Here is a 16,207-nt window from a genome sequence, read left to right on the forward strand (position 1 = left end):
GTGGGGAACAGACAGGCTAGAGAGGGTGATGGGACCTGGGTTTTCACAGGACCGTGGGCTGCCGTGGGGAACAGACAGGCTAGAGAGGGTGATGGGACCTGGGTTTTCACAGGACCAGGGTCTGCCGTGGGGAACAGACAGGCTAGAGAGAGGGTGATGGGACCCGGGTTTTCACAGGACCGTGGGCTGCCGTGTGGGGAACAGACAGGCAGAGATGCCCTCATGACACTGAGAGTTGTTGGCTGTTTGTTTTTGTCTGACTGGCATGTGGAAACACGAAAACGTTTTAATTTTCATTTCTTGTTTCAGTGAGATTGGACATTTTTTCCTACAACTCTTCTTGTTTTGTGACTTGCTTATTCTTACCTCCTGCCCCTTTCCCAGTTTGAGAGTAGGGATACTAATTTTCTTAGGGGTGGGTAGGACAGTCATAAAGTTAGGATATTTGCCTTTTTCCAAATGCATTGCTGATAAAATATTTTTTAAAAACTGAAAACCTTTTTTAATATAACTTTTGTAAATATTTAGAAAACAGTTATCGGACAAGAAAGTAAAGGGCGGATTCTTTTCACTTTGGTTGAGTTAATGTCTGCGTTCGTCACGCCGGTTGCACTGGAGGCCTTCTAGTTTGATGTGACCTGCTGCGTGTCTCTCGACAGGCACAGCTGCTTTGGAAGAAGATGCTCAGATTCTGAAAGTCATCGAGGCTTACTGCACCAGCGCCAAAACAAGGCAAACACTCAATTCAAGTAAGTTTCACAGTAATTTAGGCCTGAGACTTGTGGTGGTCTCTTCTGTTTAGTTTCAAATTGCAGTCCGAAGAAGCCCGTTGTGGTGGGCCCCTTGCAGAACCCACCTGCGAGGTTTCAGTGCGGGGCTTCAGTGGGGGGTGGCCGGTAGGACAGCAGCAGAGCTTCTGGTTCCTAAATTCAGGGAGCTGGGTCTGAGCTGTGGGCAAAATCGCTGTGTGATTTTCTAGATAAAATTATACTAGGAAATATTTAAATATAAGGTATTTCCAGAATTCATAATGCTTTCGCTAAGACAAGACGTGTTTAGAAGATAGTGGAAGATTAGTTCAGTTTAAACTATTGGTGTGGTACTTGAATTCTTGGATATTTTGTTATGTTTTTAGCTGCTTAGAGATGTCCAAAATACAGACCGTTAAGCAAGGTTTCTTTTAGCCTTTTAAAAAAATAATTGCTTTCAAAAATTTTTTTGTAAATTTACAACAAACTTATTCAGTAGATTTCAGAACCGCGGGATTTATCTGTGTCTGATGTATGGTGTCATAAATGAAAAAACTTTTTTCTATTAAGGTGGCTTTTTTCTTTTTTTGGAGACGGAGTCTCTCTGTCACCCAGATTGGAGTGCAATGGCGTGATATTGGCTCACTGCAACCTTCGCCTCCCGGGTTCAAGTGATTCTCCTGTCTCAGCCTCCCAAGTTACTGGGATTACAGGTGCCCGCCACCATGCCTGGCTAATTTTTTTGTGTTTTAGTAGAGACGGGGTCTCACTCTTTTGGCCAGGCTGGTGTCGAACTCCTGACCTCAGGTGATCCATCTGCCTTGGCCTCCCAGAATGCTGGGATTACAGGTGTGAGACACAGTGCCCGGTCCTAAGGTGGCTTTGTTTTCTTTAAAATTTTCCTTCAGTGTTGGGAGTGAAGTGGAGCAGGGTGGCAGCCGAGGCAGCGTGCCTATCCTTTACTCTGCTGGCATCTGTGTGCCCGGGACAGCTGACATGTGGGCACATGGTGCTGGGGCCTCGGACACCACAGGTTGTCCTTTTGAGAACTGGATGATTTCTGTATTACTTTAGCATAGAAACTGATTTCTTTTCAATTTTAGGCCTTGGCATCCTTTCCAGCTTGACTGTGGGCAGGTCACTTATCTCACTTTGTTCATCACCCGTGGTGTGGTGGTTCCAATTAGTGTCATGTATTGTTTAACACTGAGAAAAGGAAAGAGAAGGAAGAGCACTTCTCAGCTGCCTTAGCTTTTATAAAAGACAGATACAGCTGTGAAGACAGGGGAAGCAGGGGCAGTCCTTCATGGAACCTCCATTACCTAGAAGCTGCTTTTTTTTTTTTCTTTTCCTTTTCCAGTATTTTGCTGGTGTTGTACTATGTCCCACCTATGACATTAAGACTTTTTGCCAAGGGTCAACACTGTTGGTTTTTTGGTCCATACTTTGATGAAAAATACCAATTTGTAGTGACTACTCATTGGAATAGGAGAGAAATAGAGAAATGGAAAGGCCTGGGTAGCCTATCAAAATGTGGAATAAATATGTATAGAAAGTATTACATGTTCATAATTTGATATTGATCATGTTTTAAGTAATAGGCTATGAAATGGGACCATAACGTTTTGCATTTTGAATTTGAGATTTCTTTATCATCTGAATTTCAGTTACTTGAAATACAATTTTAACCCAGTAGTCTCAGATGAACAGACCAGGTTCAGTTGGCCATTTGTGTCTCTGAGTTCTGCATTTGTAAATTCAACCAACTGCAGATCAAAAAATACTCCGAAAAAAAGAAACAATAAAAAGTAACAATATAACAGTAAAAAATAAAAATAAAAAATATACTATAAAAGCATTTGCATTTTATTAGGTATTATAAATAATTTGGAAATGACTCAAAGTATACGGGAAGTTGTGTGTAGGTGAAATGCAAACACCATGCCAACTTATATTGGGGACTGGAGCGTCTGAGGATTTTGGTATCTGAGGGAAGTCCTGGAACCAATCCCTGGTGGATACTGAGGCACCTGGCTGAGGGTTGAGCTTTGTATGTGTCATTGTGCATGCCACGTTTCTTCTGCCCAGGACCCTATGACATGCTGTGGCGTCACCGCCTCTGGCTGCCTAAGGGGAATAACCCACGATTACTTTTTTATTGTCACATTGCCTGTATTCTGTATTTCCATTTCTCCTGTGCAAGAAAAGCATTCAAAAATACATTGATTTTTGTTTTTAATTCATACTATGGGCAAACCACTCTGGGGCTTCAGGGAGCTTATCTTCATATATGGCCTTAAACCTTACGCTCAAAATTAGGGAGTAGTAGGAGAAATTGCTCATTTGTGCTGGAAAGGTGTTATACTTAAGATATTTGGAAATGGGATTGTAGTGAAAGCAGCTATTTTACGTTAAGTGCTTAGTAAAATGGTTTTTAGAAGGATAATATATTTTACCTAAAATGCAGCTCTGTTCACACATTTGGATGCCAAGAAGACTTTGTAAACCAAACTTCCTTGGTATTGATTTCTAACTCCAGGAAGTAATGGCCCTCACAGCCTGTTATGACGTAGTTCTTGCAACCCGGGAACAGAGGTCAGTTTGAGAGAAGCAGGAGCAGGGAGGGGCCGGGGCTGCTGTGGTTTGCCTTCACTCAGCAAGGGACCCCTGCCGGCTCTGCATGGAGGGAGGCCCTGGCAGCGCAGCCTGCCTCTCAGCCCATGGCAGTGCTCAAAGTTACCAGCCACTCGTGGTATTTCTCTCCTGCCATGCTGTTCCACTTCCTCTGTCATTCTCCTTTTAACACCGGGGCATTTCCACTTCACGTCTCTCTTCCTGCCAGCAAAGGGTCTGCATCGGGGTGGCCTGCATGGCCAGCAGACCCAGCTGCCCACTGCACCCTGCCTGTGGGCTAAGCTTGAGTGCGCCCTGGGAGCAGGTGGTGGGTTCTGGGTCTGTGGGCCCTGGCCAGGCCTTTTCTGTCCTCTGAGTTCTCACAGTGGTTATTGATTGATCAGGTAAGTCCAGACTCCCTCTGGGATTTATGGTCTTGGCAAAGAGACAGCTGAAGAAGCCTGTAAGAAATCCTTTGAAATTATTTTGCATTTGATACATCTGTTTATTGATAGGAAACAGTTTTTAATTAGCCACATAAATGGTACCTTTTGCAAATGATGTCTTAAATGAGACTATTTGTTAATTGAATGTGGAATAGAATTGGTTAATTGCCACATGTCTGTAGACTCATCTTTTGGACATAGGTGTAATTTGCAAAAGATTTATTAAAGGAGGGCTTTAGAGCAATATCTTTTTTATTTTTAAAGGGAGCAATTTTGAAGCATTTTGTTAGGTTTAATTAGATAATAATCGATCTAGTTTTATTCTAAGGGTTTTGCTAACATTCGTTACCGAAACCCAGCCATATATAAGGAGAAATATTCATTGTTGCCAATTTTTAACAATGTTTTCTCTTTTCCTTCTCTTCCCATCACCTTTTGCTTTTGTTCCATGTTTTGGTTGTGGCTCTTCCTGTCGTTCTCCTCCTCACCCCCTGCCTGTCGCGCCTGTCCCTCCGCCCGCCCGTCTTAGCATGGCAAGGCACTGACCTGATGCATAATCACGTCTTGGCTGATGATGACCAACCAAGCCTAGACTCCTTGGGTCGTCGCAGTAGCCTTTCTCGTTTGGAGCCTTCAGACCTCTCGGAAGACTCTGACTATGACAGTATATGGACAGCCCATAGTTACAGAATGGGTTCTACATCTCGTAAGAGCTGTTGCTCATATATCTCTCACCAGAACTAATGCACTTCTGAGCTTTTCTTAACAAATGCTTGTTGTATCGCAGCCTGCTTTTCTTAGATGTTTTCTTGCTGTTCCTTGTCTCTTTTATGTGATATTTTAACAACTTTTGAGAGTGTTCCTGATATTTCCCATTGTACTTTGTGGAGGCTTAACTGCCGATGCGAGTATACATTCAAATGACTGACTATTGGAGGGAGGTGGTGTGTTCATGTGAGCCTACACCCGAGGGTGCTCTTCGTAATGGGTGGTTGTTGTTTTATAGCTCCAAATGTTTTTTTTTTTTTTTTTTTTTTTTCTCAGTGTAGCAACTGTTTGATTTCTTTCTGCATATAGCCGTATGAACACTTTTTTATTTTATACTGAAATCACATAGGTTTGTGATCTAAGTGCCAGAACCATGGAGGAGACTCTGGCCTTATCTGTAGGGACCTAAATTTTTTAAGTATAATGAACACTGATCAAATAGTTGTGGAGAGATGGGAAGAATACATGCAGCAAAGGTGCTGTGAGCCCCGTTTCAAGGGCTGTGTTCTGGTAATCATGCAGAACGGCGTGTGGGCTCTGGGCCTTGGCAGGTGCACAGACGGGCGGGCGTCACGTGTGTTCAGAGCTTGTCTCCACCTCACGGCTCTGTGCTCTTCCGTGTGCTGCGTTGTGGCCGTGAAGTGGGAGCTCTCCTTTCCAAAGGCAGAGCTTACTGTCATGGCTCAGATGTTCACTCTCATCTTCACCCCAAACTTGCCTGAATTGAAATGATTTCTGTTATATGGCACTTAGCAAGCCTGTACCACTCTACAGTAAAATCTCTATACTAAAAGTTTAAAGTCCAAAATCTGAAGCATTCAGCCTCTGCAAGTGTAGACTACGAGCCTGTATCTGGAGAGGCATTTGGAATACTTAAAAAGTCAAGTGCTGTGGCTTCAATCCCCCCCGGCTCCCCACCCCTGACATCCATACTTACGTTGTCTGGAAGAGCCATGGACACATCATTGTTTTCAGCAACCAGCTGCAGTGAAGCTCCGTTTACAGCAACCCCATAGAATAAAATGGCAATGCCTCCTTGTAATGGGATATTGAAGTTTGTCGAAGATTTACTAGGTTGCCATGTTGCTCACTTAAAAAAATCCCCCATTTTCCTGGGATTTGTTGTAAGGAGTTTTCACTGGCTTTACTCAGACCAGTTTCTGCTTCAGAAAGAACTGAATGTGACCTGTTGCATTCAGTTGCAGCATCAAATCCACAGCTAGTCATTGCTTGAGGGGCCAACTGTGTTCTCTCCCATGCACGCTCTATTTGGTGTTAAAATGGAACCTTACAGTTGTGTTTTAAGTATTCATTGAAACCAGCTTCAGAAAACAAGGTGCCATCATAAATTGAGAATAACATTTTTTCCTTCTTTAGGGTGGCTGTAATTCCAGGTGGCCGTGATTTCTTTCTTCCCACCGCCCACTCCTTCGCCAAACCCACGTATTCAGTGTTCTGATCTTGTGTGTGCAGCATGAACTCTGATGCAATATCAGTCTTGTCCTGGGAGCCAGGTCCTGCCGCTCACAAGCCCAGAGCTGCCGGGGAGCTCCTGGCAGTAGCACCTTGTTTAGAAAGTTGGGTGGCTTCATTCAGAATAGACCAAGCTGGTGGCACAGGAGGCATCAGGGCAGCTGTTAATTCCAAATATTGGTCTGTTCCAAAACAGCTACTGAACTGCTCATGCCACAGAAGATTTTGTATTTTTATACCAATTAATAAAAATAAGTTGAGGAGCAGTCTTCTAAAATTAATCAAATCCCAGTGTTACTCTCCGGCAGAGATGGGGTTTATATATGTTCAGCCAGATAGTAAATGGAATTATTGAAGAAATAAGGTAACCACAAAGTTTCTGTACTTCCTATGAGTGGATTTAGAAGCGATTTTGGTTTTGTATAACATACGGTAGTCCTCCACATCAGAGAGCACCTTTTTGTTTGCCTCGAGATGACCTATCAGCGCATTGGCTTAGCTGCCTTTGCCTTCTCTCAGAGGTTGCCCATGTCGTGGGCTGTGTAGACCACAACACTCACAGTTGCTGCACTTGGATTTTCCTTTAATACCAAGTATCATTTGGTTATCTTACCAGGACATTTTCATTGATATTCTGTACACCAAAGTTTAACAGTTTCCCATCATTCCATTTTGTACCAGTTCAAGGCGTTTTGACAATGCTTTTTGTTGATGCCAAGATCACTGCATAATAATAACCTGACCTTTTCTTTGTTTGCATTTGTTTTGAATGTCTAACACCATTAGCTTTTGTGACCTGGTTAAGAAATATTAGTACCACAGGCCTGAAAAGACAGTTCTCTTGTGGCAGTGGTGATATGGTATCCAGAGGGCCCGTGTTTCTACTTTTGTGGGACTTCAGTCATGCGGATAATAGTATCTTCTGTTCATGCAATTCTCTAATATCTATGTGTACAGTTAGTATTCTAATGAAAGGATGAAGAGTCTGAACTAGAAGGTAGGTTTAAGCCATCACCAGGCCTTTGCAAATGGCCTCAAGGGTGTTCCCTTTGAAGTAACACTTGCCACAAGTATATAATAAGCTATATTAATTGTGTTTTGCATAAAATTGCCAAAACACAGTAATGTGTATATAGTGGTATAAGATCTTGAAAAAAATCTATTTAATTGTGCTCTTTATCTGTGAATGGGAAAAGCCATTTTTAGTAGGTGACTACCATTTGAAAAACTCAATTGGATGTATATCTGAATGTTGCATTGTATTGTACAGTATGCATATTATTGTTTGTGGTTGCATATGGCAATGAAGTGTTTGTTTTATAAAAAATCTGTTATGTACAGTCGAAATAAATTTTGCATTTGCTAGCCCGTGGCTTTTAATATTTGTCACATGGGGGAGGGGAATAGCATAGTTTGCAGTTTAGTACGATTTGGTTCCTCTACCTGAACAGAACGTCTTCCAGAGGCAGGCAGGTGACAGACAGAACACTTCTGCCTGTCCTGATAGAAGAGGACGCTTGCACTTCCTTAAGTTAGCTATGTTCTGGACAAGACAAAGTCACTCCTTGTAGATTTCTTATTTCATCTGTAAAAAGTTTTCAATCACTGGTCAGTTTGTCTTCAGAAAGAAGCATTATTTTTGTGTGTGTGCATACATAAGAAAAAGCACAATTTAAAAATTTTTTATTTAGACTAAGGCCGGTTTTTAATTTTTGTTTAATAAAGTGCTTGTCCAGCCAAGAAGAGAGCAATGAAACAAAATAAAGGGGAAGGAAAAGAAGTTCTTGGTGGCAGGTATAGTGTTAGGACAAGGTGCAGACAGTAAATACAGAGAACTCTCTCGGCATGAGATGGGAGTTTTCTTTTCCTAAGAAAAGGAAATTAGACTCCTAGAGCCATAAATAACAAAATGACTTTTGGAGAGATCTTATTAAATCATTTTTCTTTAGGTGTAGTCGTATTTTGCTCCACTGTGAATGTTATTTGATTTTCAGTTGACTTGATGCAGATTTTAGAAAGATAGTGAATTTTAAGAAGGTGAATTTTCCTGTAAATGTCCTAGATCACTGGCCAGATAGACAGATGTTCTGTTCTGATTAACTTAAACTATCTTTAGGCTTTTGGTACAGGCAGACATACACACGCATGTGTGCACACCACACCGGTGCCTGGACTGGACAGTGGATGCTGCATTGTTCCTGAAGCAGTTAGTTGTATGTCGTCAGATAAGGCCCCAGAATGGTGTCTGACAGCCAAGCTTGGTGGCCGTGAGTCGATACTTGGAGCCCCAGGGGTTGATCACCACTGTGTTGCTGATGTGGCAAGTCATCTCATCTATGAAATGGAAATACTGGATTAGATCTGTGTTTCTTAAACGAACCTCTATAGTTCTCTAGAGATATGTGAATATTTGGGGTGGAGAAGGGGCAGGGTTCTCAGACATCTCTAAAATTTTAACTTTTGTGCTCATGTTAACACACGTGTACCAGGCTTCTCTGGATCACACCTCTGAGTGAGTGTTGCTGTGGGGGCCCGGTGTCTTCCGGGGTTTCCAGCCACATGGTGCACAGCAACCCTTGAGTGGAATGGTTGCTGCAGGATTTTTCAGCGCTTGGTGGGTAGACACTGAGCATCTATAGGCACATTCTTGGAGTCCTTGAGGTTGAGAAGTACTGGATTGGTGTTAAATATGAATCATTTCATTATATTCATGTTTTTCTTATTCCCACCTCCATATGGAAATAATAACCAACCAGTTTTGTGTTATATGGTCATCAAAACAGATTATAAGCTGATCTAGCACTTCTCAAAATGTTAGCCAGAAAACTACAAGATGTTAATAATGATTTGTAAAAGAAAAAAAAAGTTCAGCACTGAAATGCATTTCAGAAATGCTGAATTAAGATTAAGCGAGTATTTTTATGGCAGGCTTCATCAAAGCTTATATTGCGCCACACTGTGAATCTCCAAGAAATGTAGCACCGAGCATTTCCTGAAATGATGTGTTGTGGAACCCCTCTCATCTCCCAGAGACAGAAAAGTTTGGGAAACACAGATCTTGACTGTGCTAGAACCATCATGAATGTGTTCTCCTATGTCTGAGCCTCTGTTATGGATTTTAAAGAAAGTGACAGAAAATTCTCTGATAATTCTGTTAAAATTGTTTTTCCAACCTCGGTAACTTGGGAAAAATGTGCCATGATGCCTCTAAAAACACTTTAATAGTTTCTGAGATAACTTGTTAAATCTGCTTTCTAAAACATTGTTCTTTAAAGAAATGGTCAACTTACATTGTAAACTTGGCTGGGCATTTCTTTGTTGATTTTTGAAAGGCTGTAAAAATTTTCATTTTAGAAAAATTGTATGTTGAAAACTAGGCAGATTATTTGAATTGTGTGATTTCTAGGCATGTTAATAATCCTCATGTACAAGTGGCCTTGGCATTTTTAAGATCCATAAATGGCATTTTTCACGTTAGTACATTTCAGGAATCAAGGAGTTAGTACATCCTGTCTGTGACACCACATTTTCCAACTTATATTTGTATATCACTAAGTCCTACCTGCATGCTTTAAGCGTAGCTGCAGACATAAGACCTGTGCCATGCGTGTGCAGTAACTGTACTAGTTCTTAACAGGCTTAGATGCTACATAATGGAGTGACTTTTATCTTTATGAGTTTATCTGTTAAAAGATACTTAGAAAATGTAGTATTTAAATGCTCAGAACAGCTCTAGAGAAGTAGTTTGGTGGTTCTGCTTTATAAAGAACGAAATTGAGACTCAGTGCTTAAGTGATGTGCCCAGGTTAAGACTCACCACAAGGGGCGTCCCAGCTCTGGCTGGAGGCAGTGGACACACGGCTCATGCCCTCGCAAGTCCCGTATGGAAGTTGACGCCATGTCTGACCCATTTCTTTAAGGTTGACGTTCTTCGTGATCCCATTTTACATGTCACTGGAAAATGTTAATGCTGGAAACAGGTGATGTAAACAGGTTGTTCTAGGAAGCTAGAAGAGACAAAAATTATTGAAATATGGAACTTAATCTGCCTGATGTGCAGTTACATCACTTTTTCCAGTGTCTCGTTAGCAACTCCATTTGAAGAAATGTATTGCAGACCTGAATGTGAGATACACGAGTAATACCTTCCATGGATTTGACTCTAACAGTCATCAACTGTCTGGGCTCAAAGCAGGAAAAATGGGTAAATGGTGGGAAAATTAGGAGTTGACGAAAATGTGCAATGTTGTCGGCTTACTTCACTTTGCAGGGAAGAGTAAGTGAAGCCATTTGATTTCTTCACATGTGGTATAAATATCTGAATCTTTGTGAATATTCTGGATTTTCAATGTTTATTTTCTTTTTTATTTTCTATGAAATTACTTTCTGGATCTTCTGGGCAAATAGCACATGAATTAATGCTTCCTTGAAGGAACATGGGTACCCTTTGCATTTGTATGAGAAGCTCTGGCAGCTTCTCCACGTGGCTAGCACCCCACGCTTCTGCTGTAATCTCCTTCACAAATCAGTCTCCATCCTAAGCAATATCTTCTCGTGTGGCTCATGTCTCTCAGCAGCATTACCCGTTAGCCTGGAAGGGCCTACCGGAAGGCAGCCCAGAGCCCGCCGCCCTCAGGGTCCTCTCCTGTGGCCTCTGGGAGCATGGGCACCTGGAACCATGGGAGCCCTCGCAGCCCGAAGGGCTGTCTCTGTCCTCGTCTCCTGGGCCTGTAGAGATTCTTTGGGCTGATACTATCAGCCTCATGTTTTTAAAAACATCTTTCTGAAATCTGGCCTCAATGTCCTGTCCAAAAAGTTATTCCCGAGACATAGGTCACGGTATGCATGGGTGGGTGGACTGTGGCCCGGGGGTTGCATGTGAGGAGCTGTGCCCCCCCTTCCTTCCCTGACAGTGCCAGGTCTGCTGTTGCCAGCTGGTAGCACAGTGGGGATACGACAGTGTGAGCGGGAGGGAGGGTTGCCTTTAAAGGGGCATTTGACCCACTTTAACACAGACACAGGTGTGCCAGCCATGGCTTGTGATGCAATTTTAAGTGCTGCATTTGATCCTAAGATCCTGCAGTTATCCTTATTTCCCATTATTGATGTGACAAGTGTCTCCTGAAGCTTGTGCTGTGTGACATAGAGTGGCACTTGGTTGCCTTCTGGGACTTACTCTTCTTATGCCTGAGAGGATGAAGGAACACAATGTTTTGATTTTGTTCAGTCCCTGGATTTCCAGTTTCCCAGTGGTGCCATTCTGAGGGGTAGAGGAGGTTTTGCAGACGCACGAGGGACAGCACATGGCCAGTGAGTGCCAGTCCTGGCCCCCATTGCATACTGCTGTGGAAGTAGCAGTGGTGCCCCCGCGTGTCAGGAACGTCTTTTGAGCCATCTTACCAAGCTTTGGCGTCATGGTTAACCGTGTTCCACTCAGGAGCATAAGCATGCAGCGAAATGCTGGTGAGGCCATTCTTTAAAATCCTGTCTTCATAACACATTCATATTGTACTGAGCTTTCCCGTGACTGAGGCCGTACAGGAAGTGCCTTTCTTATGATCTGACAAACTTCTAGGAACAAGGAAAGGCAAGCCAGAAGAAAGACCCAGCAGGTGGAGGCACTGTTTCCATAGTTAGCATGTCTCGGGCATGAGTGTGCTTTCTTCACGGAGAAATACTACAGTACCACTTGCAGGCGTTTGTGTTCTGTGATAGATTATAGCTTTCCTCTGATTTGCATCTGGCATAAGTTTTCAAAAATATAAATGGTACTCGTTATCACGCTATATAATCTTCAAGAAAATACTATTTAAGATTTTCTCCCTTGCATTGTTAAATAGAATTTGAATTCTCTTCCTCACCTTTTAAAATGAGTATTTTGATTTCCTCATTTCTAAAGTACATATTTTGCAGCATTTATTGAGGGCCTGTCCCATATAAGCTCTTGTGTGAGTGTTGGTTATATGACACAAATGCTCCTCTGACATTGTGAGCAGTTTATTAAGAAAAATGTTTATATTCCAGAAATATAAAGTTTTCATAAAGAACTAAATAATAAAATTTGCTTTTTCTAAACCATATGCTATGATGCTGTAATATCTTGATTATTAAATGTTGCTGTAGCGTGAAATGTTTTTATTGCCAGATCTTTGATTTATAAACACTGTATATGTTCTGCTTGGTCTCGTATGCCTTTCTGAAACTTGGAATAATGGGTCAAAATGGGCTGAATATCCAGAGCAGTACAGTCACAACCTTTAACTTCCTCCCTGTTGGAAATGTTAGGGTTGAAACCATTCATAATTCAGAGTTTTAAAAGGCTCCAGCTTCCTTTCCTCTGTATGGCTTTGGTCATGAGGCCTGGGCTCAGTAGACAGAGGTGAAGAAAACTGATAAACGATGTCCTCCTGTAGCTTGCCTGGATGAATATTTTTAAACGCATAGTTGCTAGAATTTCATATTTAAGTGATGTTGTATAGTCAAGTTATTTTTCTTCATTCGGCCATGGTATTCGCCCGAGGTTTATTTATTATGTTTTCATGATCCTAGGTTCACGCAAAGAATCTGCTCCACAAGTTTTGCTTCCAGAAGAAGAGAAAATTATAGTCGAAGAAACTAAAAGTAATGGTCAGACAGTGATTGAAGAAAAGTAAGATTTCTTCCAGTATTCTAAAGCAGGCATTTGACCTCTGCAGTGGGGTCGTAGAGTCTGAACAACTCCCTGAGGGTGGGGGTATGACTTCAGAAGCTTCACTTTTTTTTTTTTTTGAGATGGAGAGTCACTCTAGTCACCCAGGCTGGAGTGCAATGGCGCGATCTTGGCTCACCGCAACCGCCGACGCCTGGGTTCAAATGATTCTCCTGCCTCAGCCTCCTGAGTAACTGGGATTACAGGCATGTGCGCCCACACCCAGCTAACTTTTGTATTTTTAGCAGAGATGGGATTTCACCCTATTGGCCAGGCTGGTCTCAAACTCCTGGCTTCAAGTGATCTGCCCGCCTCAGCCTCCCAAAATGCTGGGATTACAGGCGTGAGCCACTGCACCTGGCCAGAAGATTCACTTTTAAACTGAAGCTCCCTTGATTAGGCTTGATTAGGTGTGAACCTGCCATCCACAGAGGTTGGCAGTGTTTAGACAGTCCACAGGCCAGGGCAGAGCAGCCCTGTGTATTCCACTCAGCCTCGTAGTGTCTCCTGGTAAGCTTCCATGTGTCCTCTCCAGACCTCACCCTGTTTATGTGTGTGCTCTGTTTCCTGTTTCAGGAGTCTTGTGGATACCGTATACGCATTAAAGGATGAAGTGCAAGAATTAAGACAGGTATGTCATAATCCATCTTTCAGTTTTTTTTTTTTTTTTTTTTCCCCCAAATGGGGAAAAAAAACCACTATATTAAAAAGAAGCTGGCCAGGTGTGGTGGCTCACACCTATAATCCCATCACTTTAGGAGGCTGAGGTAGGCAGATCACCTGAGGTCAGGAGTTTGAGACTAACCTGACCAACATGGCAAAAACCTATCTCTACTGAAAATACAAAAATTAGCCGGGCATGGTGGCAGGTGCCTGTAATCCCAGCAACTCAGGAGGCTGAGGCTGGACAGTCACTTGAACCCAGGAGGTGGAGGTTGCAGTGAGCTGAGAGCACGCCATTGCACTCCAGCCTGGATGACAGAGCGAGACTCCGTCTCAAAAAAAATTACATATAAATAAAAATCAGCTGATTGTCTATAAGCAAAAACTGAAAGGAAGTCGCGTCTTTCAGAAGTCCAGCAGATAAAACAATTGGTTGTCTGTAAAGTGACTTGTTTAAGCTTTTTTTTTTTTTTTTGCAAGTACTGATTTTGATGTCATAAACCATGGCAAATTCTGTTGGAAGATTAATTTTAAAATATCGAAAGTTCTGTCTGGTGACAAATCCTGTGGGGTGCCCCTGAGATTAGCCTCTGCCACTGGATGGTCCTTGGCTTCCGAAGCCAGGTCAACGAGCCAGATGTGGTGACTCAGCAGGGGTGTTCTGGACATTGGCACATAATATGAATATGAGTGGCTTTGGCCCCCTGTCCAGCGAGACAGGGGAAGGTTGGGATGTTGTTTTGGCTGAGGAGCGGCCTGAGGAGTGTGGCCTGGATAGAGAGCTGAGAGCAGGTTGCCGTGTGGGACTGCACAGTTCTCCACCATTCTACGCAGTGTCTGCTGGGCTTCCAGGTACACCTCTGGCTGGTGGGCGGGCTCCCGTGTTCACGCTTTGCCCCTAGCAGCAGCACGCATCCCAGCGCACGTGCCTCCTCATCCCGAGACGTGCTGGGGTTCAGCTGCGCAGAGCAGGTGCTCACTCCCTCACTCCTGCACCTGCCCGTTGCTGTTACTTCTAGTCCTTTCCGTAACTCTGGAAGGTGCTTATAAATGCACAGAAAGGCTGGGTAGGAGCTATCCTATCTGCAATTTCCAGCCATTTTCTTACGGTATGTTCTATAGAGATTCATTTGTGGACTTCATAAGAGCCATTAGGACCGTTTCCATCCCAGGAGCAGCCGCAGAGTCAGGAGCACCGCCACCCTGTCCAGGTGGTTAACCTTCACGGACCCCCATGACCTCACAGTCCACAGGCAACTCATGCAGGATTTCATGAATTGAGGCCTTAGCTCCTCGAGGATACGCATCTGGGGAAAGGAAGCCCTACGCAGTACCAGAGATAGTGAGCATAATCTGCTTCATTTACAGGACAACAAAAAGATGAAGAAGTCTCTAGAGGAAGAGCAGAGAGCCCGCAAAGACTTGGAGAAGCTGGTGAGGAAAGTCCTGAAGAACATGAACGACCCTGCCTGGGACGAGACCAATCTGTAAGGGATGTCCTTAGTTCTTCCCGTCTAAGGCCAGTTCTGAAGTGTGCGCTCAGGACCCCAGGGCAGGGCTGGGTGGGGCGCCACCCTGCTCTCTGTACATAGAAAAGCTGGAGCTTATTCTGCGAATGGAGACGATCAAATCATCACTGAAGAATCCACACAGGAGGGATCAACTCTGAGGACCTGAGCTGCGTCAGTCCCACTGCGAACATCTCAGTTACCTCATTCTGCAATAAGTTCAGGACTTGACTAAAAGGCTTGGTTGTCCAGGCTTTTAATTGAATATATAAATATTATATATACATGTTTCTTGTAAATATCCCAGTTTGAATGCATACCCGTGGTGGTTCTGTCGGGGCTAATCCCCGTGCTAGAATGTCCTTTCCAGCTACATGAATGAGAAGTCCCATGTCCACACCCACCAGAAGCAAAAGCCTGGTGGATGTCTGGTTCGTCACTCGCCATCATGGCCTCCTCCGTGCTGCGACAGTACGTCCCACGTCGGTATTTCTAAATGACCTTATTTATACCTGCAGAGGTACACGTCAGTCCCATTCAGGAGTCTTAAAGCAGCATGACAGTCCCAGACCTGCAGAGTTCTGAGGGCAGCTTGCTGGCTGACAGACTCGGTCTTGACCTGGAGGAAGGCCCGTGCGTTCACCGCTGCGTCCACCTGGAGGTGTTTGCTGTTGTCCGCTGAGTACTGTGATTCTCAGATAAGTTTGCTGCGTTTTGGAAGATGACACATGTTTTTGTATAGGCTAGTTCAGTAATAACAAAATACAGTTTCGTCCTCCCTTAAAGAGAGATCTTATTAGAACCTGTAAATAGAATGTATTATTTATTGTAAGTCACTGCAGCTGGAGAAGGCAGATGGAGGTCATGCTGCAGGCTGGTACTGATGGGTGGGGTTTTGCTGTCAGGTCAGACTCCCCCTGAGGTCCGCTTCACCATTGGCTGCAGCCAGCAGGGTTCAGTGCTCACCGAAAGGAAACTTCCCCTCTTTCAGCAAGAATGAAGCAATATACATCTTAGGTTCCACTAAGTAATGCAGGCATAAACAGGGAACGTTTCCCCCACTGTGTCCCAGTGCAGAGGAGACGGGGGAAGGAAGCCTGTCCTCACCATGGCTTGCTGGGCCCAGGCTGGCTCTTCAAAGCCCGTGCTGTCCTCACAGCTGCTTGCTGGGTCCAGGCTGGCTCTGCAAAGCCCGTGCTGTCCTCACTGCTGCTTGCCGGGTCCAGGCTGGCTCTGCAAAGCCCGTGCTGTCCTCACGGCTGCTTGCTGGGTCCAGGCTGGCTCTTCAAAGCCCGTGCT

At 43.8% G+C, this 16,207-nt stretch overlaps 1 protein-coding gene across 13 annotated transcripts in view; it reads left to right on the forward strand.

The window, feature by feature from the left end:
* ARHGEF7 (Rho guanine nucleotide exchange factor 7) overlaps window positions 1-15,198 on the forward strand; it is a 188,867-nt gene extending 173,669 nt beyond the window's left edge. For 6 of the 13 annotated variants that reach the window (XM_017502080.2, XM_017502085.2, XM_017502101.2 and 3 more), the window contains 5 exons: window positions 660-749; window positions 4,338-4,514; window positions 12,599-12,698; window positions 13,314-13,368; window positions 14,769-15,198. In XM_017502080.2, coding sequence (XP_017357569.1) covers window positions 660-749; window positions 4,338-4,514; window positions 12,599-12,698; window positions 13,314-13,368; window positions 14,769-14,891 — 545 coding nt within the window. In that variant the 3' untranslated portion in view covers window positions 14,892-15,198. Of the gene's footprint in view, window positions 1-659; window positions 750-4,337; window positions 7,418-12,598; window positions 12,699-13,313; window positions 13,369-14,768 lie in introns of those variants that run through there. The other 7 variants (XM_017502109.2, XM_017502116.2, XM_017502168.2 and 4 more) reach the window with 4 other exon arrangements.
* Window positions 15,199-16,207: the final 1,009 nt, after the last annotated feature.

Source organism: Cebus imitator, unplaced genomic scaffold, assembly GCF_001604975.1.
Source record: "Cebus imitator isolate Cc_AM_T3 unplaced genomic scaffold, Cebus_imitator-1.0 Scaffold14, whole genome shotgun sequence".
NCBI classification, from domain to species: domain Eukaryota; kingdom Metazoa; phylum Chordata; class Mammalia; order Primates; family Cebidae; genus Cebus; species Cebus imitator.